At 43.6% G+C, this 22,527-nt stretch overlaps 1 protein-coding gene across 4 annotated transcripts in view; it reads right to left on the bottom strand.

The window, feature by feature from the left end:
• Window positions 1–22,527, bottom strand: part of TTC28 (tetratricopeptide repeat domain 28) — a 511,132-nt gene that overhangs the window by 104,202 nt on the left and 384,403 nt on the right. For all 4 annotated transcript variants that reach the window (XM_069961294.1, XM_069961296.1, XM_069961295.1 and 1 more), the window contains one exon: window positions 5,949–6,089. In XM_069961294.1, the coding sequence (XP_069817395.1) occupies window positions 5,949–6,089 (141 nt within the window). The remainder of the gene's footprint in view (window positions 1–5,948; window positions 6,090–22,527) is intronic.

Here is a 22,527-nt window from a genome sequence, read left to right as displayed (position 1 = left end):
TGCTGTTAAGAATGATCATTTTTGCGTTGTTATATGGTCACTAATCGCTCCTGGGCGCAAACTACACAGCACGTTTTATCTGTGAACGACTTATTAGACTGCCAATGATAATTTTTAGACATGTTGAAAGACAACGATTAACGACTTTTTGCTCGTCGTTCGATCGCTGGGTGTTATTACACGGACAAATTATTGCTCATTTTTGGTCATTATAGCAAAATTAGGACCTTCAGACAATGAAACCCAAGGCCTTTTTTTAATTTTTCCACAAATAATCAGTTACCCTTTAAGGATTCAAATTTCTCATGATACAAATTCAATACGATAGCGCAATTTACTGGAAAAATTTACAGGCTAGAAATCACATCACAACTACTGGGTGACCACACACACCGCTTTTTCATGGCATATGCCAGCCGTAACACCCACTCGCCTAATGGGTAGGTTTGGAACAGCAAAGCGGGGAGGAGGCATGGCCGCCTCCCCTCCTTAAAGGGGTTGTCCGGCGAAAAAAAATTATTCACAGAATAACACACATTACAAAGTTATACAACTTTGTAATGTATGTTATGTCTGTGAATGGCCCCCTTCCCCGTGTCCCACCACCCCCACCCGTGTACCCGGAAGTGTGGTGCGCTATACATTACCTGTCGCGTGCCGACCACGGTCTCCGATTGTCAGCAGTGACGTCTTCTTCGGGAGCTTGGCGGATCTTCCCGAGAGCCGGCCGCCCTCTGCAGCGTCATCCGAAGCTCAGCCGCGATTGGCTGAGCATAACTGTGCTCAGCCAATCGCGGCTGAGCAGCTGATGACGTGGCCGCGTCATCAGCCGCTCAGCCGCGATTGGCTGAGCACAGTTATGCTCAGCCAATCGCGGCTGAGCTTCGGATGACGCTGCAGAGGGTGGCCGGCACTCGGGAAGATCCGCCAAGCTCCCGAAGAAGACGTCACTGCTGACGATCGGAGACCGTGGACGACACGACATGCGGTGAGTATAATGCACCACACTTCCGGGTCTAGCGTGGGTGGGGGAAACACGGGGAAGGGGGCCATTCACAGACATAACATACATTACAAAGTTGTATAACTTTGTAATGTGTGTTATTCTGTGAATAATTTTTTTTCGCCGGACAACCCCTTTAATTTATCATGGTTTACGTAAACCATGCAAAAAACTACACAACCTAAAGTTTAGTAGCTAAATGCCAGCTGAAAACTCACTTTAAGTAGATGTCTGGTTCCCTTGAAATAAAAGACAGTAAATATTTGGATAATTTGTAAGGTTTATTAAAGTGATAGTAAGATAAGGTGGCCCGGAGTTATCATTTACTGACCCCTCTTACTAGTTATTAGTCTCATACAATCTTTCTAAATTCCCTCCAATTCCAATTTGGATGGACAGAAAAAAATGATTTCTATAAAACACATTAGAATACACCTTGTAGTGATTCATTAGCGAAAAAGCCATTATCATTAGGCAGGCAGCCTCAGAACCGGCAGCGCTAATTCATATTCTAAAGACGTCACTTATATTAGCTGATATCTTCAAGGTAAGAGGAGGCCTTCCTGATTGTATCATTACTGTAGAACATCAGTCCTCTACGAAGCATGCAGTCATGTAATATACATACATATATATATATATATATATATATATATATATATATTTATATATATATATATATATATATATATATATATATATATAGTTATCACCTATACTGTAAACACCTATTCCCCCCAACCCTCCACATTTTGAGTGAAGTGTTTCAGGTTCTCACTACACACCCAAATCCTGTATACTGTAAATATACACAAAGTACAACATGAAGGGGTGTAAAAATAAAATAATAACATAGTTATTTCCTCAAAGTTTATAAATTGACAGATTACCATAGTGCAAACAATTTTTACGCGGAAAACAGGCGATGCTAATTTATTGGGAACCGACCTCTAGTACAGACCGTGACCCTGTTAGAAGATTTCCATGATTCACTAAAGTTTGTGCGATCAGCGGCAGATTTCCCAATGACAATATTCTGTTCTTTTTGTAGATTGGTGGTTCAGTATTGTATGTTTGTAGCTATTGTAGACAATGTAGAGGACCTTGTAGATTTAATGGACTAGTTTGATTAGGTTAGGGAATCTGTTAGGGCTTCTGAATAGTGATAATCGAACCTCGAACAGTAGTGAAGTTCGGTTCGAAGTTCGACTTGAACTCGAACCCCATTAAAGTCAATGGGAGATAATTTTGACACCTATATGTAGTAGGCTTTAAGAATGAAAGGGGAAAAAAGGGGGATAAAATACTGCTACAGATGAGCGAATAGTGAAATATTTGATCATTCGAAATTCGATTCGAATAGCTCCCGGTATTCGTATATTCGAACGAATATCAAATCCCATTATAGTTTATGGGAGAAAAATACTTGGGAACTCCTCTCTACAAAAGATCGATAATTCTAACAGATAAAGAGATTGATTTTTCAAAAAATTATTCAGCAATATAAACTGGCCAAAATGGGCTTTTTAGCCACTCAGGAAAAATTTGACCACCAACTCCTCTGTACCAAATATTGATTAATCTAACAGATGTTCAGATTAATTAAAAAAAAAATATATTATTTTGCAATGCAGACTGACATTTGATGTATGTTTAATTATCGTATAACAGATGTCTACTATTTCGTATTTTTGCTCATGGACAGAGGACGTTCTTCAGTTTATAGGAATACAGCTGTAATCACTAAACAAATGCACGTACACAAATGAGATGTACGTTTAGTTAATGTATAACAGATGTGAGCAGACCAAAATACACTTTTGGGCACTATGTATAAATTGGCAAATCCAATATGCAGCCTGCAATACCAAAGCTAAGTATTGCTATGACTGCAATGTGTCTATGGACAGGAAAAAGCTTGTTGCAAATATGCAAGCCTAACCTTAATAAACACCCCACTAATCTCTCTAATCTCAATACTTTTCTCAGCAATATCACTAATCTCACTGCCTGTCTAATCGAAATGCCAGCGTGCAGGGAGACAATGATACACTGAGATAGCAGTCTGTACAGCACAGTGAGTGAGGAGAAAATGGCGTCCAGAACGCAGCACAGTGACTTTTATATGAGATGGTCATGTGATTTTATCAGCCAATGAGACCCCTACACCTCAGCAATGACGTTTCTGACACTTCTATGTGCTCTGTACTGATTGGCTGGCAAAAAGGCGCTCGAACGCTAAATTGAACTCAAACGCTAACTCGAACGAACAGTAAAATGTTCGGTTCGAGTTCGAAAAAAATCGAGATGTTCGACTTGAACCTAACTTTTTTCGAACAGTTCGATCAACACTACTTCTGAATCCATGAGCTCTATCTAGAGCTCTATGGTGGCACACACTGTACTATTGGTACATAGCGTACTTTGAATGTTGCCACATATACATGGAAATTACGTGTTCTCCCATTGTTTTGTGTGGGGCTCTTCTGGGTAATTTGTTTTTATAACCCTTCAAAACAGGATAATTTAAAGGGGAACTCCATCAATTCCCCCCCCCCCAAACAACCAGTGTCAGAAAGTTATAAAGATTTGTAAATTACTTCTATTTAAAAATATCCAATCTTCCAGTATTATCAGCAGCTGTATGCCCCGCATGAAGTGATGTACTCTTTCCAGTCTGACACAGTGCTCTCTGCTGCCACCTCTGTCTGTAACAGGAACTGTACAAAACAGGAAATGTTTTCTATGGGAATTTGTTCCTGTTTAGGACAATTCCTGTCACAAACAGAGGTGGCAGAAGAGAGCACTGTGTCAGACTGGAAAGAATGCACCACCTCCTGCAGGGCATACAGCTGCTGATAAGTAATGGAGGACATGAGATTTTTTTTTCTACAAATACAAATTTATATAGCTTTCTGAAACCAGCTGATTTAAAATAATAAAAAAAGGCTGGAGTGCCCATTTTAAATCTACCCTATTAATCTAATTTGGGGACAGCTCTGTACTGTGCTCTGGAATATGTGAGTGATACAGAAATACATTCATGATTTCATATAGACTGTCTTAAAGGAAAAGTATTTATTATTGTACAACACTAAAAGATATTGCTCAAGGAAGCACTTCAGCAATATCTTTTAGTGTTGTACAGTAATAAATACTTTACCTTTAAGACAGTCTATGTCTGTTCTATGGAAGTTTCATCTGTCTAGCAGACACAAATCCTAGAGATTCACCAGTCACTGAGAAGGGATGCTCCTTGCCCGATGCCGTAATGTAAAATATGAGGGAGCAGAACAGATTGCTGCTCTATGGATAATTAGATCCGCTCAAAGAAGCCAATTAAGTTCCATGGTGAGTTATGCAGAACTCTCATAATAGTTGCGATAAAGAACAATTTCATAATAATAACATTTGCATTTTATAGAGTGCGGCTCCTCTGTAGCTGCAGAATGTCTCCGCTAATTGACTCGCACCGAAATTGTATCAGGAGGATAGAACGGACAAAGCCGATGAAATCCTGCGGCTGTATTACAGTGCCCTGTAAGCTGCCCCCCTCTCATAGTGCCCTGTAAGCTGCCACCCTCTCATAGTGCCCTGTAACCTGCCACCCTCTCATAGTGCTCTGCAAGCTGCCACCCTCTCATAGTGCCCTGTAAGCTGCCACCCTCTCATAGTGCCCTGCAAGCTGCCACCCTCTCATAGTGCCCTGTAACCTGCCACCCTCTCATAGTGCCCTGTAATATGCCACCCTCTCATAGTGCCCTGTAAGCTGCCACCCTCTCAGTGCCCTGTAACCTGCCACCCTCTCACAGTGCCCTGTAACCTGCCACCCTCTCATAGTGCCCTGTAAGCTGCCACCCTCTAATAGTGCCCTGGAAGCTGCCACCCTCTCATAGTGCCCTGTAACCTTCCACCCTCTCATAGTGCCCTGTAACCTGGCACCCTCTCATAGTACCCTGTAACCTGGCAGCCTCTCATAGTGCCCTGTAACCTGGCAGCCTCTCATAGTGCCCTGTAACCTGCCACCCTGTCATAGTGCCCTGTAACCTGCCACCCTCTCATAGTGCCCTGTCATCTGCCACCCTCTCATAGTGCCCTGTAAGCTGCCACCCTCTCATAGTGCCCTGTCATCTGCCACCCTCATAGTGCCCTGTAACCTGCCACCCTCTCATAGTGCCCTGTAAGCTGCCACCCTCTCATAGTGCCCTGTAAGCTGCCACCCTCTCATAGTGCCCTGTCAGCTGCCACCCTCTCATAGTGCCCTGTAAGCTGCCACCCTCTCATAGTGCTCTGTCATCTGCCACCCTCATAGTGCCCTGTAACCTGCCACCCTCTCATAGTGCCCTGTAAGCTGCCACCCTCTCATAGTGCCCTGTAATCTGCCACCCTCTCATAATTCCCTGTAATCTGCCACCCTCTCATAGTGCCCTGTAAGCTGCCACCCTCTCATAGTGCCCTGTAATCTGCCACCCTCTCATAATTCCCTGTAATCTGCCACCCTCTCATAGTGCCCTGTAAGCTGCCACCCTCTCATAGTGCCCTGTAAGCTGCCACCCTCTCACAGTGCCCAGTAACCTGACACCCTCTCATAGAGCCCTGTAACCTGCCAACCTCTCACAGTGCCCTATAACCTACCACCCTGTCATAGTGCCCTGTAACCTGCCACCCTCTCATAGAGCCCTGTAACCTGCCACCCTCTCATAGAGCCCTGTAACCTGCCACCCTCTCATAGAGCCCTGTAACCTGCCACCCTCTCATAGAGCCCTGTAACCTGCCACCCTCTCATAGAGCCCTGTAAACCGCCACCCTCCTATAGTGCCCTGTAACCTTCCACCCTCCTATAGTGCCCTGTAACCTTCCACCCTCCTATAGTGCCCTGTAACCTTCCACCCTCCCATACATAGCACACATATACATCTACTAACCCACTTACAGCCACCCGTACCTGTTGAAGGTGTTGTTTCTGTTAACCATCCTTAGGAAACCCGTCGGGTCGGTTACAGAATTCATTTTATTGTTGAGCTCATCGTACTGCTGGTCCATATAATCTCCAGCTTCGCTTTCGGTTTCGCTGCTTGCACAAGTCCTGGGGATAAAAACAGACAACGTTACGTCTTAAACATGCTTGGCAGGATTTAATTTGCTTTCCTTTAAAGACACGCTGATAGGAAATTATATCACTCTGAGCAATAAAGTCGGAAGGATATTAAAAGTGATCGAGCATCCAATAAAGCCTACAACTGAGTACCGGCGCATTCTATGCCACATAGTAAAATATGGAGCGCCCAAAAATATTAACTATTTAAAAAAATATATTGTATTCAAGGTTTGGTAGGAATGTAGGAACAAAATGGCCAACACGATGAACACAGGTCATCGCTAACTGGCTGTAGACAATGACTTCTCTTTAAAGGAGTACTACGGCAATTTTTTTTTTCCCAAATCAAAGTTAGATAGATTTGTAATTTACTTCTTTTTTTTTTTTTTTTTTTTTTAAATCTCCAGTCTTTCAATACTTATCAGTGCTGTATGTCCTGCAGGAAGTGGTGTTTATTTCCAGCCTGACACAATGCCATCTCTGTCCATGACAGGAATTATCCAGAGCAAAAGTTTTCTATGGGGATTTGCTCCTGCTCTGGACAGTTCCTGTCTCAGACAGAATTGGCAACAGAGAGCACTGTGTCAGACTGGAAAGAATACACCATTTCCTGCAAGACATACAGCAGCTAATAAGTATAAAAAGACTGGACATTTATTTTTTTTTTTTTAAAGAAGTAGATTACAAATATATATAACTTTCTGAAACTAGTTGATTTAAAAGAAAAAGATTTTTGCCGGAGGAACTTTTAATTTCCCCAGGAAGCAAAGTTAGTAAAATCAGATGTGTACCAGATAGACGTTTTTACAGGACAGACAAAAAAAAACAGAAGGTGCAACAGCAACCCACAGGTGCAAGGGCTTACCGTATATACTCCTCCCAGTGTAGCTAGAGTAGGACCATGTCTCGAGGACGCCTTAATGTGGCGACATGGTACAGTCTGTTTGATCAAATAGTTTGCTAAGATTCTCACTTTTTAATATCTACAAAGCAGGTGTTTATCGTGTGTACACTGGGAGGAGTATATACGGTAAGCCCTTGCACCTGTGGGTTGCTGTTGCACTTTCAGTTTTTTTGGCTGTACTTAAGCCACAAGCAGCGTGCAACCTGCAGTGTGAACAGAGTCATAGATGTGCTGCCAATTTTTCCTTTTTTTTTCTGTTTTTAAAGGACAATCTTGGCCTTTATGCTTCAAGAAACCATCAGTGTTTCCTGGCCGCAAAAATGAATGAGTAAAGGAAAAAAAAAAAAAAAAGAACATACTCACCTGCTTCAGTGGTGTCCACCTCTGGCTTCTCCTTCCATCTTCTGGCACTGCATGCTAACAAGTTACATCACTCGTGCACTACAATGCTGGGGGTAGGGTGGGGGGCTAGAGACCTCTTGTGGCCAGAGGTATAATGCTGCCTCCAGCCATAAGACTAACTGACAATGGCTCCCAGCCCGGTCAGTCAGAGTGCTGCATTAAACTGTATGTGCTTCTGATTTAAGGAGCACATACAATTAAAGGGCCAGCGTCAGCACCCGGCAGCTAGTGGTCCTAGCCCTGGCCAAAGCTGCCATACTATGCATCCAGAATTCAGGACAGATTCCCGATGTGCATCTGAAGCTGTCCGGAATTCTGGATGCCCCCTATATTTTTCAGAGTTATTTTCCAGACACCCTTTAGGAAAAATCCATGCCCGATAGAACCCTATGGGTCCAAAAATTTACCCGATTTTCCTAATATGAAATCCAGGTAAAGGGGGACTAACACTTTAACTCAATATTTCCAATGATCATCAAAAAAAAATCATAAGCAACATTAATTTGAATCCTGGTTGAAACTATATGGTAAGTGTAGCTCCTCAGATGGTATATAGGTGGCAGGTGCTTTGTCAACAGTAATATTTCCGAATATTCATCGAAACCATTTCCTTTAGAAGCTATAATGGTGAGATATTGCATTTGTAGAATATTTTCTTTCACATTCGTATCCCATTTTTCATATTGAACAACGTATTAGATTAATGAAACAGGTTCCTAAAGTGTTTCATAGTACAACCTGATAACTACATTGGTTCTCTCTATGGACATCGACCTGACAACGGAGACATGCTGCAAGTGTGACATGTCTCGCACCGCCTGCTTCCACTTCTTAATCCCAGTGTTTCCTTGTGATCTAATAAAATGTTAAAAATGGATGAAGTATACTAAATTATGCATGCAAACAAAAAATACCAGCCATGCAGCTGCTTTATAAATTTCACTAGAGATATGCCGAGCTATGAACTGTAACCATGTATGAAAGTCAAACCATATTAATCCCTGTATCACGCGTAGGCCTGATGTGTAATGTACGGCCTGTACAAATCCTCTCTATGCTGCATGGATGACATCTATAATCTTCAAAAACAAATCTAAATACTGGAGCAGAGCAGTAATTATTCTTGTAGGGAAGATGATTTTATCAATTACCGCCCACAGTGCACCGATCCGCCCCACCGGCCAGCCCCTCCTCAAGAACACTTATTTATTCCTGCAGGGATAGGTACCAGAGTGGCGTCATAGCAGAGTGCCGTCCCAATATTCATGAGGAAGGGTGGGCCGGATCGGTGCCCAAGGGTAAGGGTAGCATAAACTAGTGGCAGAGAAGCTGAACAGAATGATGTATCACTTACAATGTTCTGTGTAGCTGATGCAGAGATATCATCCTGAATATCATAGACAATAGACCTTTCCATTATGTACATGAGCACAGTAGTCCTGGTTATTCATGAGAAGCAGAAAACTCCACCCACCAGCTGCTGATTGGCAGTTATCTATCCATGCTGTGTATAGGCAGTCAACTGTCAATCAGCAGCTGGAGGGCGGGGGGAGGGGTGTGGCACAAATTCTATTCTCCTGCATATTAGGAGAACGGCTGAACAGGATGATGTAAGTAATACACCGATCTGTTCAGCATTTCTGTCACTAGTTTATGCCGCCCTTATTTAAGACAGCATAAACCTAGTGACAGATTCCCTTCAAGGTTTAACAAAAATAACAATGAGGATGAAGGTAAGAAAATTACCTTCATTCTCATCATTCTGTGCATCATGGGAACATAACAGCAAGCTACCATCTTCTAACCTGCTATTAGTTTCCCTTCTTGATTGCCAAATGTCTTGGTTCATGCCAATAGTTATATTTAAACATGTTTATTCCCAGAAGAAAAAAAAAAAAAAAAAAAAGATTTTAAAGGTCATCTGTCATTTTTGTATATAGAGTGCTGCGGTAGCGGATCACCACTACCAATATGCTGGAGACTGAAGGCGCACACAGGAACCATGATGGAGGTTGTAGTAGCTTAGAAAAGGATAATGTATAGGATAGTAAAATGTATAGTTTCTTTTTATCTATACTTTTTTATAAATGACTTTTTTATTGCTTTTATATTCATTGTTTTAGAGGCAGATGGATAAAATAAAGCAAATACAATACTTTTTTTTATTATTATTTATAATAAAAAAGCTGCAGTACCAGAGGCAGCCACACGGGTATATATGGCCTTGTATTATCTATATAATTTAATATATTTAATATATTTTTAAACAAATTGAGAAAACTATACAGATTTGTAAATTACTTCTATTTCAAAACTCAAGCCTTCCAGTACTTATCAGCTACTGAAAATGCTGTATTCTTTCCAGTCTGGCACAGTGCTCTCTGCTGCCACATCTGTCCATGTCAGGTAATGTCCAGAGCAGGAGCGGCTTTCTATGGGGATTAGAACTCTGGACAGTTCCTGACACGGACAGAGGTGGCAGCAGAGAGCACTGTGTTACACTCAATAGGATGCACCACTTCTTGCAGGACATACAGCAGCTGATAAGTACTGGAGACTGGAGATGTTGAAATAGAAGTAATTTATAAATCTGTATTGCTGGAGTACCCCTTTAAGGCTAAATGACTAAAAGCCCAGAATTCTCTGATATACAACAGATACTAAATTCTGCAGAAATTGAAAGTAACCAATGTCTACGTTAAAATACTCCTAAATGTATTGCGCACAGATACTTTAGTGGCTATAACATTGGTTTGCATCACTCCTTGGTCTATCAAATAAATCAATACTACTCCTTTAGAGTCCAGCACTAATTGTGTGCATAGCACGGAGCCAGATCAGTAATCCAATAGTTCTATGTTTTCTACTATTCTAGGAACGATTTCTGTGCACATCAGTGACAATCCAGTGGGCAGCTTAATAGAGCCGGACCTGGAGACACCTTCCGTGATTGTCAGCTGAGCCTCAGATCACTGCACAAATGATCCGCTTCTTGGAACTAATTCAAGGGGATGATATTTCCTTACAAGAATGGGGGGGGGGGGGGGTGGCCGATGTTCTACAAATAAGAGATATGGATGGAATAGATACAGATGTTGTTAGTGAAACTGTTCATGGACAAAAGGACAGAAAACGTTTACAGCTGTATCACTCATTCTGTCCTATTAAGTCTTTACAATGTGTCCGGGATGGTTTTATTCTTGCCATAAAAGTTATTTGTCTCCGAGGACAGCTATGGGGGTTTTCATCCCGGGAACTACTCTTAGCTGAGATAAGGTACAAAAACAGGCCAGGACTTTACATTTGGGTCAGTTTTATATGTTCTACCAAATGATAACACAGCCTAATTGTACATCAAATTGGGAGGTTAGGACAATCCACTGAGGACAAAGACTGATGCAATGATGACAGCTGTCAGGTTGGGGACAGGAGGACACAAGACAGGTGAGGCCCTGTGCTGGCACCCGCCCCTCTGTCCCTGCCTACTTACCACAACTGCCCTAAATGGCAGCGGTAACTGGGCGACAGTCCCTAACCTGCACAGGTGAAAACACGGAAACACTGACAAGATAAACAAACACAATAATACGTAGTCAGCAGGGGCGTAGCTAATGTCACTTGGGCCCTGGTGCAAGAGTTCAACTTGGGCCCCCCCTTCCTCGACCAAGCGATGCGATAGATAGATAGAGACCGATATTACCAATAATACCAGTATATAGGAAATATTATCATGATACATATTACCGCCATACTGTTACTGACCAAATCCTGTATCCTGAGACCAATATTGCCAATAATACCAGTATACAAGGGGGAAATATTACCACCACACCACAACCATCACCACCATATTGTTACTGACCAAATCCAGTATACTAAAACCAATAAAACACAGTACCAGATAACAAGTAACAAATATTACCACCACATACTGGTTAACCCACCGCTGCTACTGACTAATACCACCACATACTGACTAACACCACCGCTGCTAATGAATAAAATCTACTGTACAGAGATCACTATCACCTCATACAGTTACATAGAGGTAGCCCCAGCTCCACACAAGGTCTATACACCATATACATTACAATGCAGTTATATCAGGTGACTCACAGGGGACGTCTTCTCTGATCAGAATTGTTTCCTTTTCATCTTCTTCTCCATCTGCCCTGGGCCATTATGAGAACTTCTCCGAGCCACGAATTCACAGAATCTGCCAGACAGACATATTAGGCTCCTCACTTTGTCACCATCCTCATCTGTAATGGCCGCTTTACACCCTCAGTTAGTGGGTAGGCTGACTCTATGTGATCCCCCTTATAGTATATGCCCCACTCTGTGTAGCTGGCCCCTTGCTCAGTCTTCCATATAGATGGCCCCATGTGCGTCTCCTTGAGAGACCCTCTCTGTGTAGTCCCCCTATAGTAGATGGTCCCCTCTGTGTATCCCCTATAGTATACGCCCCCGCCTCTGTGTAGTCCCCCTTTCAGATGGCCCCCTTTCAGATACCCCCTCTGTGTAGTGTCCCTTACAGATTGCCCATTTCTGTGTATTTCCTCTTATAGATGGCCCCCTTAGACGTCCCCCTTACAGATGCCCCCTGTGTTGTCCTCCTCTGCCCCCCTTTTAGATGCCCCCCTGTGATGTCCCCCTTATAGATGCCCCCCTTATGTTGCTACCCATTTTAGATGGCCCCCTCATGCTGCCCCCCCTCCCTTCTAGATGCCCCCCTGTGTTGTCCCCCTTAGAGATGGCCCCCTTATGTTGCGCGCCCTTGTAGATGGTCCACTTATGTTGCTCTCCCTCCCTTACAGATGGCCCCCTTGTATTGTCCCTTATAGATGCCCCTCCCCCCGTGTTGTCCCCCCTTATAGATGGCCCCTCTGTGTTATCCCCCTTATGTTGCCCCCCTTATAGATGGCCCCTCTGTGTTGCCCCCTTGTACATGCCCCCCCTTATAGATGGCCCCTCTGTGTTGCCCCTTATACATGCCCTCCATATTGATGCCCCCTTATAGATGGCCCTTTTGTGTGGTCCCCATTATGTTGCCCCCCCATGTAAATGCCCCCTTATACATTCCCCCGTGTTGTCCGCTTATACATCCCCCCCTTGTAGATGCCCCCACTGTGTTGTCCCCTATACATGCCCCCGTGTTGTCCTCTTATACACCCCCCCTTGTAGATGCCCCCACTGTGTTGTCCCCTATACATGCCCCCTTAAACATCCCCCCTTGTAGATGCCCCCACTGTGTTGTCCCCTATACATGCCCCTTATACATGCCCCCGTGTTGTCCTCTTATACATCCCCCCCTTGTAGATGCCCCCACTGTGTTGTCCCCTATACATGCCCCTTATACATGCCCCCGTGTTGTCCTCTTATACATCGCCCCCTTGTAGATGCCCCCACTGTGTTGTCCCCTATACATGCCCCTGTGTTGTCCTCCTATACATCCCCCCTTGTAGATGCCCCCACTGTGTTGTCCCCTATACATGCCCCCTTATACATGCCCCCGTGTTGTCCTCTTATACATCCCCCCCCTTGTAGATGCCCCCACTATGTTGTCCCCTATACATGTCCCCCTTGTAGATGCCCCCACTGTGTTGTCCCCTATACATGTCCCCCTTATACATTGCCACTGTGTTGTCCTCTTATATTTGCAAATCGCAGAGCAGATAAAAACAAAGAAAAAAAAAAAACTCACCTAACACCTCGCTCCCCCGTCGCAGCTCGCTTCCCATCTATTCTTCTGTGGTGTTGGACAGGTCGCCGCTGATGCTAAGCTCCCTGGGGGTGTCCCCAGGATTCCCGGGCAGAACACGCCCCAGAGAGCTGTGTGCTCTGGGGATGTTACTTCCGGGTCAGGGAGCGCTCCCTGACCCAGAAGTAACAGTCTAGGCACACACAGCTCCCAGGCGAGTGTTCTACCCGGGAATCCCGAGGACACCCCCAGGGAGCTGAGACAGGAACCCACGGCGGCGGAGGGCGGCCGGTGTCTGGGGATAGGTTGTGGGGTGCGGGCCCCCCTCGACGTTGGGCCGGGTCGCAGCGGTGACCCCTGCGACCACGGTGGCTACGTCACTGGTAGTCAGCAAGATGGTTTGGTATCAGTCTGCACCTGCCAGTCAGCATTACAGAGAACTAAATACAGCTGGGACGCCCGAATAAGAAGCGGTGTGGCCCGGGACGCGACGTATGTAGCTAAGGACGCCGGCGGCGGGCCCCTAGAAACCGGCCTGGCTGTTGCTAGCGTTCATGCCAGGGGCCGAGCATACCGGCTAGTGCCGGCTCCGGACAACAGCACTGTGAAATACTATGGTGTTATATTAGTGACAGGAAATAATGTTAATGTAATCTATCTATTTCATGTTTCCAAATAAAACCTGGAAAACATTATTTTCGGACAAACAATACAGAATTGGAGTTGAATAGCTGTAAAGAAGATGGTTATTTCCACTGTAGCGCAGAATAAGCCACCGTTCTCCCTCGCCGTGGCCATGAACCGCTACTGCTGGGAAACCGAATTCCCAATGTAAGACAGCTCAAAATATAATTCAAAAGGTCAAATGAATCTTGCCGAGTTCTGTAAGACGGAGTTTCCACCTGATTACCTATAAAAATGAACACTGCTCCCACATCTTACAAAAAACATCAACCTTCAAATAAATCTTGTTAGTAATTGTTTCTGATCATAAGTCACCACTTCCCAAATAGAGTGAAGCAGAAAAATGTAATCTGACCTATTACTAGGCTTCTAGTCCCAGCTCAGCCAAAAAATTGAAAATGCATCATTTTGATAGTCGTCCCCCCCCCCGACTTGCTTTGTAAATTCACATCTACTTATAAGACGGCACTAGAAGAACATTAAAATTTAAACCGGAATCTGCGAGTAAATTGAGATGAGACCATGTCATCTGCTGAGCCGTAGCGCTAAAAGCAGGCGCACAAACAATTTGATTACAGGTCACTTGTTACAACAGAAATCCAAAAAAGAATGGCGATGTTTAATTAATATACAGACTCGGCAAAACAAAAGGAAGGGGTCAGCGGAGCGATGCCAGCCACAGCTGAGCAGAAAGATTAACTGCATCAAAATGACACATCATTAAAATAGAATTTATCTCTGCCAAAAGATAAGAAAGAATAGTATATTAAAAGCACGCAGCCGACATATGTTAGCTATCAGCCCTTATTATTACTGCTCGGTGGCCGACAAAATGGAGATTTCCCTTTTTTTTTTGTTATATTCAATCAAAATCAATCAAAAATTTTATTTGCACATATTAAAAAAATTGACAAAAATAAAACACAAAAATAAAAATCACATGGATAAAACAACACAAAAATAACACAAATAAAAATAACAAATAAAACAACACAAAAATAACAAATAAAAATATTATAAATAAAACAACGTAAAAATAACGTAAATAAAACAACACAAAAATAACATAAATAAAAATCGTAACATTTCCAGAGACGGCATCGGAAACGTACTTTGCATTTAATATCTTATATTTATCATGACAACTGGAGGTCTACAATTAATGCAATCATTTTCTCTTCTGTCTCTGAAATAAGCAAGGAAGCCGGTTGCCTGGTTTGTGAATTGAAAGCATGTAAATTATTTGCAAGCATCAATCACACAGCTGCGGATCTCAGAATGTATCCTTGCTATTTGGAGTCAAAGTGACTTTGGGAAAAGGGAGGTTCGAACCTTATACTTTGGCATCTGTAAAATTTCCACAACAGCTCCCAATGTGCCCTGGTGAGGTTCAGTTTTGGACTGCTGAACTGGAAAAGCTTATGTTTATATAGAGAAACTATATAGGAGAATGGCGCTGTAGATAAGGGACTTAGGCAGCTCAAACTCACTCGCTTTTTTTTAATTGCTAAATAAATATTCAGATTCCTAAGGCCAAAGTAAAAAAAAAAAAAAGAAAAATCTTCTTATCCATGGAAATGCATTACCATTTGATGTCCTATTTACATGATTAAATATGTAAATATGAATAGGAAGATAGCTATTTTTATTGCCTTGCATCAAAGTGTTAGTCACATAGGCCAGATTTTTTTATTTTTTTTTTTTTGCCCAACATTGCATAAAGAAATTGTATATAATGTCACTGAAATACCATTTCACTAGAGCGGAATCTTGGTTAATAAAATAATTACTCTATGGTCACCTAATGAGAATGTCTAGAGGTGACCTTCATCTAAAGGTCATAGGTAGTGGTGTAATGATGGCTTCACACTGCACAGGATCCATTATCAGCAGGTTGGATGAAAGTAACCTGCTGATAGCTCCTATAGCGCCCAGGGCATTGAGGAGCAAGGTATGTGTCTTACAGTCCTTCTTGACGCCAGTCCCGTACTGTTAGGGCCCTATAACACGGAGCGATAATCGGCTTGATTCGGCCAATTATCACTCCATGTAATAGAGACAACAATCTAAAATCATTGCACACTGACCGCGCATCGCTGCGTGTTATAGTGATGCGTGACGGGCGACCAACAATTCCACAAGCAGCATACTTTACCTAAGCATGTTGCAGGTCTTCGCCAGCACTCCTTCCTCCTCCTGGTCCCACGCGCAGCAGTAGCTTCGGAGCAGCCTGTCTGAGCTGACAGACCACTCAGCCAATCACTGGCCAGGACCACCACGGCCAGTGATTGGCTGAGCGGTCTGTCAGCTGAGACAGGCCGCTCCGAAGTTGCTGCTGCTGTGTGCGGGACCCGGAGGAAGGAGCAATGCAGGAGAAGACCTGCAACATGTTTAGGTAAAGTATTGTGTTTAAACAAAGGCTACAAGGACATCAGTAACTATGTCCCTGCAGCCCTCGCTAAACTATTATGGGGCAGTTTAATAGGCCGATAGGTTTACATTATTGATCGGGCCCCCATCGGTCAGTGGAATAGGATCCTTAGTGTGTTATTCGGCCGGGAGTACTGTTAGGAGCACTACCCCGCCTGCACTCTGCCCCCCTCCCCGCTAAGTAACTTACCCGGCCATGCTCCTGTCCTTGCTCCGCCTCATAGGGCACGCGCGTGCAGGCTCAGTAAAATTTAAAGGGACAATATCTCCCTAATTGGTTGTGCATCTAAGCATCTTCCCTATAAATTCCTGCCCTGCCCCTAGTGTTGGAGCCTCTGCATGCTTCCTTAGTGTGTGGTCCCAGCTCGCCCGTGATTCCTGGCTTTCCTGGTTCCAGCCATCTGTAGTTCCTGCCTGTGACTGCTATACCAGTTCCACGGGAGTCCTGCTGTGTTCCTGCCTACTAGTCTCCAGCTGCACCTTGTCCACCACCGCTAGCCAGCCAAGCCTGGGGTAGTGACCTGGGGGTTGCCTGCCACAGAACGTCTATTCCGCCTTGTGGTAGGCACTGGTAAAGACCACCAGCCCCTTAGACATTGCTCCCTGGTGTGGCTTACACCATAGCTAGCCGCGGTACAGCGGATCCTTAACTCCAGCCGTTACAGCATAACAGCCCTTCCTGACTTGGGTATTCTCTAATGTCACTCTTTAAGCAGGATAATGGGGCCCTGTAACTCTGGACCTTTCCCAGACAACAATCTGGGACTATACAGCAATGGACAGATTAGGCCAAGGATATGTGTGGGGGGAAACGAAGAAACACTCCTTAGTACAGCTAGAATAACATGATTACTATAGATTCGGCAAGAACAACGCTCCAAAAATATATAGGTTGACTTTCAGCACCAGTACGTAGACGTTCAGCTCGGTCGGTATAATTCTAGCATAAGAAAAACACATCTGATATGCGGTGACACCTACCGCGCACGCTTCATTAGCTGCAAATAGCAGAGAAAATTATTTTCTTTTTAAAGCAAAGGAACAATAGCTAATGTAATGTAATGTAATGACAGCACAAGCAAAACAATGCAATAAGATCTGACAACACCGCACACTTGTTTAGCATTGTGCGTTCTGGGTTATCACCGCAACATTGATTATGGAGCATTGATACCGACATAGCTTCAGTCTGCACCTTTTTCTGTATTCATAAACCAGACGTAAGCGTTGATAACAACATGGAATCAATGTCAGCTGATGTTATCGCTTTAAGAAGTGATGTTAATACAGCAAACATGATGTTATCGGGGGATGATGATCCTGGCGTGGAAAGTGATGGAGCTATCAGATTCCGCAGGCATATTAAAAAGCAAATAATGATGTTATCAGATAATGGCGAAGATAATAAAATCAAGCGAGCTGTAGATGTGATATGGAAGGGTTTCTGTTATAGGAGATGAGAAGATGGGGCCTAAAGTGAGGCAACATAGAGCATGTAGCTGTGAGAAGTGATAACACACATTTTATATATATATATATATATATATATATATATATATATATATATATATATATATATATTATAGTAAGGCAGCAGCTGGAAAAGTCTGTAATGGTATATATATCCCGGCCAGGTTCTTGGCATATACCTGGAGAGACGCAGGTGCATGTCACCAAGGTATGGAGTCATGGTGAAATAAGAGCCTTTAGATGGTGTTAGCGGTGTAAGGCAGCTGGTACGTGTAGTGTTAGATTGACTGTTTCAGTCAGTTCCGGGTCGGCTCTTATTGGGAGCAGGCAAAGTGTTGGGTGGGTGCCTGCTCCCCGTGTTCCATGCCGAGATTTGTTAGGTATATCTAAGTCAGCAAGTCAGCTGACTAGGTGTGGCTACTACCCTGGACTAAGAGCCCTATTCCACGGGACAATTATCGTTCGGATAAATCGTTCGGAACAAATCGATAATCCTTCGGTTGAATAGCAGTTACCGATTAAATGACAAACGTGAAATCGTTGATAGCTTAATGAGGCCTGGACCTACTTTTACGGTTGCTGGTTCGCAAATCGTTCGCATGGAATAAGATGTCGTTCGCAGTAGCGTCGAACGCAATAGCGACGACAAGACAACCGCAAGAACGATTATAAGTAACGATAAGTAACGTTCCGTGTAAATGGGTGAACGATTTCAGGTCGTTTCCAATAGTGGTCGTTTGAGATAGTTTATCGTTAACGATTATGCAAATAATAATCGTCCCGTGGAATAGGGCCCTTACTGTTTGGCCCTGGAAAAAGGAAGACTGGAGCAAGCCAGTATCTGCAACACATGGTTCTGTTTGGTTTCTACAAGTGTTATTCCACCTGTAAAAGACCTGTAACTCTGTCAGGTGTCACACTCTGGGATGATTAGTGCCTTTCTGCACTATCACCACTTGGTGTCTCACTCTCCCCTATTCCTAACTTCCTAGGATTATATCACTATTGGGCATGGTCCTGTAGACATCATCCTAGGAACTAAAGGAATTTGCGCTCAATTATCTATCACTTCTGACTGACATCATCTTATACACTAAGAAACGTATTTCTGTGCAATACTTAAACCTGGTTGACATATCAGAGACCTTCTGATGATTTTTGGCACGACTGAATATCCACGTACATCCCTAATGAACCCAGATATCCTTACCATAAAAAGGTGAAACGCGTCGGATGACTTGTGGAGAAGCCAAATCTTTGTTCTAAATACCAACCTGTATATCGGTCAACCCAAAAGTGCATATTGCACATTGTTGCAGCTATTCACATAACAGAGCCCAAGCAAGAACTACCTGACATTCCCTACCTTTAGGAGTGACTGCACAACCTAACCAATCAGACTGTCTCTCCTGTCTAGAAATAGGGAAAGTCTTCCGCTTGGTACTGGGGACGCTCTACCCAAGCGGCTCCTTAGAGTAAGGTAGGGTGTAATAGCTACACCCACCTTCAGATTACCCTTGCTCTATGTCTAATTTATGGATGCTATTTGCCTATTTTTTTCACTGTATATATAGAACACAATTTTCACCTAATAAATATCTAATTTACACTATTTACTCCAGTGTTTAGTCTACCACTTATTTTATATTCACATACTCCTGTCTCCTGGGAGGAAGATAAGTGACCTCTGGCAGTCAGATAGAACGATCGGAACCACCGCATCACACTGTTAAGCAGCGGCCCGTCATTAACAGTGAGGACCTGGCTGCATATAGCAGCCGGTCCCCACATGCTTTGAAGAGAGCTGAGCTCCTGAGCTCACTTCAAAGCACCGCCGGACTCCATGACGTACCCGTACGGCATGGGTCTTTAAATTACAGGATTCCATGACGTACCCGTACGGCATGGGTCCTTAATGGGTTGACTATAATCAATGGAGCGGGCAGGCCAGATAAGCACTCTGGGGGCGTGACAGTGCTCCTAACGGTGCTCCAGGCTAAGGATTACACTACTAACTGAACGGAAATGGTGCTGAGGAGGAAGGTAAGACACATACCTTCCTCCTATGCGCCCCATATGCAATAGGGGGCTATCAGCAGGTTAAACTTGTCTAACCTGCTGATAGTTCCCCTTTAAGCACATTTTACTTAAAATAAATAAGAGAAAATGACTATAATCATAATAATGAATACTAATAGCACAAAACAAAGTCAAAATTGCCCATGATATCATCCATCCTCACTACAACTAAAAAATAAAGGAAACTTAAGAGAAATAAAGAAAACATGGAGAATTAAAAAAAAATGGTAACAATATAAACACCTGAAGAAAATGTAAATGAAAATTTTTTTTACATGAAAAGATTTGCGCTGGTCTATTTCCAAGCACCGGCCCGGCATGAAGCACTGAGGATGGGCCCTCCAGCCCCCAGTGTAACAAAACCATCACACTGGGGACCGGCGGGCATCTCCTCACTGCGGAATCGGCATCCCTACGCCAGCATGGGTTTGTTTGTGTACCTAGTGGCACATTCGCTTTAAAAAAACTGATTTTCATAAATGCACGCTAACCCTTTTACGACCTGGGGTCATTAAAGCATCAATGCCCAGGTCGTTTTAAACATCAGCTTATGGGATCATAAGCGGATGACACAGGCGCAGCTCCTGCGCCTGTGTCATCCTGGATCGTAAATTAACGTCGCTACAGCATCAGGCATAGGCTGCAGGGACGTTAATTTACTGTGGAGTGGCGGGAGGGGGTTAAATAACATAGAAAGGATGCACCCTGCAAGTCACATCGTATCTATACCTTTGTAGATTAAAAAAAAAAAAAAAAAAAAGAATAAAAAAAAGAAAGAAAGGAATTTTGCATCCATTTCCACCACCCCTTAACTGGCTGTCGAGCTCTGACAACATGAGTCCAAAATCATAACAAAGGAAAATGAGGAAGGATGATTGTGGCCTCAGTATCAATTCCGCACCAGGAGCTGGCGAGCGCTCTGGAACATGTTACAATAATTTAACCTCAACTTTATCACTGCACTCTGTACAGCCGATAAGGAAAAAAAACTCATATTATTTGTCTGTCTGGAGGGATCCTCGCTGCTTGATAAGCCGTGGCCCTAGAGTACACTAAAATAATTCTGTTCAATTCACTGACAATGCACATAAAGGGGGGGGTGTAGCCTTTCATGATTTCTCTGTTTCTCTTACTTATAGCCCAGACGTTGAGGATGACATTTAGGAGGGACGTATAAAGCAACGTGACAGACGATTATTACAGGGTAACAACTAGAACGTGTCAAAAAGCCAAACCCTATGCGTAGTAGAAAAAACAAAGAATTATTTGTGTTCTAACGCTATCTTCTGCATGGGCAGAGAGAGAGAGACCAGATATCATTATATCCTTTCACATAAAAGCAAGGAAACAATTGACAAAACAAGACAGCGGGGAGAGCAAAGGGAATGCTGGGATATGTGGAAGGATGTGTTAGCGGCAGGGGATGCGAGGCGCTGGGGGGAGCTTTATAGATCAAAATAACACGAAGAATGGAGACTATACAAGTCACTTTGTCTTAAATAAACACAATAGACTATATTAATAAAAACATAAGCGGATAATAAAGAATTCAATGTATACATTGGATGAGAGGTCCCTATAGCCGCTGCTTTATTCACAACACAGATGACCACTCCACAGACACTTCTCCTCTATACAAATGCTCATCATTCTTAGACCCATAAAATGTTTAACAACCTACCCGTGTCTTTCTGTAGGACTTTTCCCGGCCGTTAAAATGATCTATCCTCACTAATTTCCCCGGAACACTGGATGTTACAAACAGTAAAAGGAATTCAAAGTGTAATGAAATGTTCCGGATGGTAACAATAATGCCAGTTGTGCAATAAGGTTTGGATTTAGAGAAAAAAGAGTGGCGTCAAACATTACATGAAATTACCTTCGGAGGGAAGCTGGCCCGGTGCTAGATAAGTGAAATTACCTTCGGAGAGAAGCCGGCCCGGTGCTAGATCAGTGGGGGTGTTACGTTTAGAGAGTTCTCGTAAAGAGATTTGTAGGGGTGAACTTTATTATAGAGAGCGACTGCTTATTCATCTGTATGGAAATGACAATTACCTGGAAGCATAAGCACAATAGGTTTCATGCCACCTTGGAAAGGTGGCTTTACCTTCAAGTCATTGACTAGAGATACTGTATATGCAAAGCCAAGATGAGGATACTCATCTGCAAGTATGTAGTCTTTCATTTTGGAGAGATTTTTGGCTTGGCAGATATCCCCAGTCAATATTCTAAGGGTCCTATTACAGTGGCCGATGGTGGTCCGATCAATACTTGGCCTATTACACAACCTGATAATCATGTAGCAAGGGCTGCACGGACATCATTAGCTATGTCCATGCAGCCTCTGCCTAAACAGTTTACATTACCTGTTCACACTCCCATCGGACGCCGACCGTGCATCCCTACGTGCAATAGCGTTGCGTAGCCGATGGCTGGCAATTTAACAAACAGTTTACATTACCTTTTCATGCTCCCATTGTGCTCCTGCGCTCTGCATGCTTCCTTCCTGATCCCGCACTCTGGCTGAGCAACCTGCCAGCTGAGATAGACTGCTCTAAAGTGGCAGCGTGCGGGACCGGGGAGAAAGCATGCAGAGCGCAGGAGGACACCAGGAGCGTGTACAGGTAATGTAAACTGTTTGTTGAATCGCCAGCCGTTGGTCGACGCCCAAGGGTTTCAGGTCAGGGGCTAAAGAAATGATTGTTGACTCTAATGCACGGAGCGATAATCGGCCGAATCGGGTCGATTTGGCTGAT

The sequence above is a fragment of the Dendropsophus ebraccatus genome, chromosome 3 (assembly GCF_027789765.1).
Source record: "Dendropsophus ebraccatus isolate aDenEbr1 chromosome 3, aDenEbr1.pat, whole genome shotgun sequence".
NCBI classification, from domain to species: Eukaryota; Metazoa; Chordata; class Amphibia; order Anura; family Hylidae; genus Dendropsophus; species Dendropsophus ebraccatus.
This window is presented reverse-complemented; position numbering and strand designations above follow the sequence as displayed.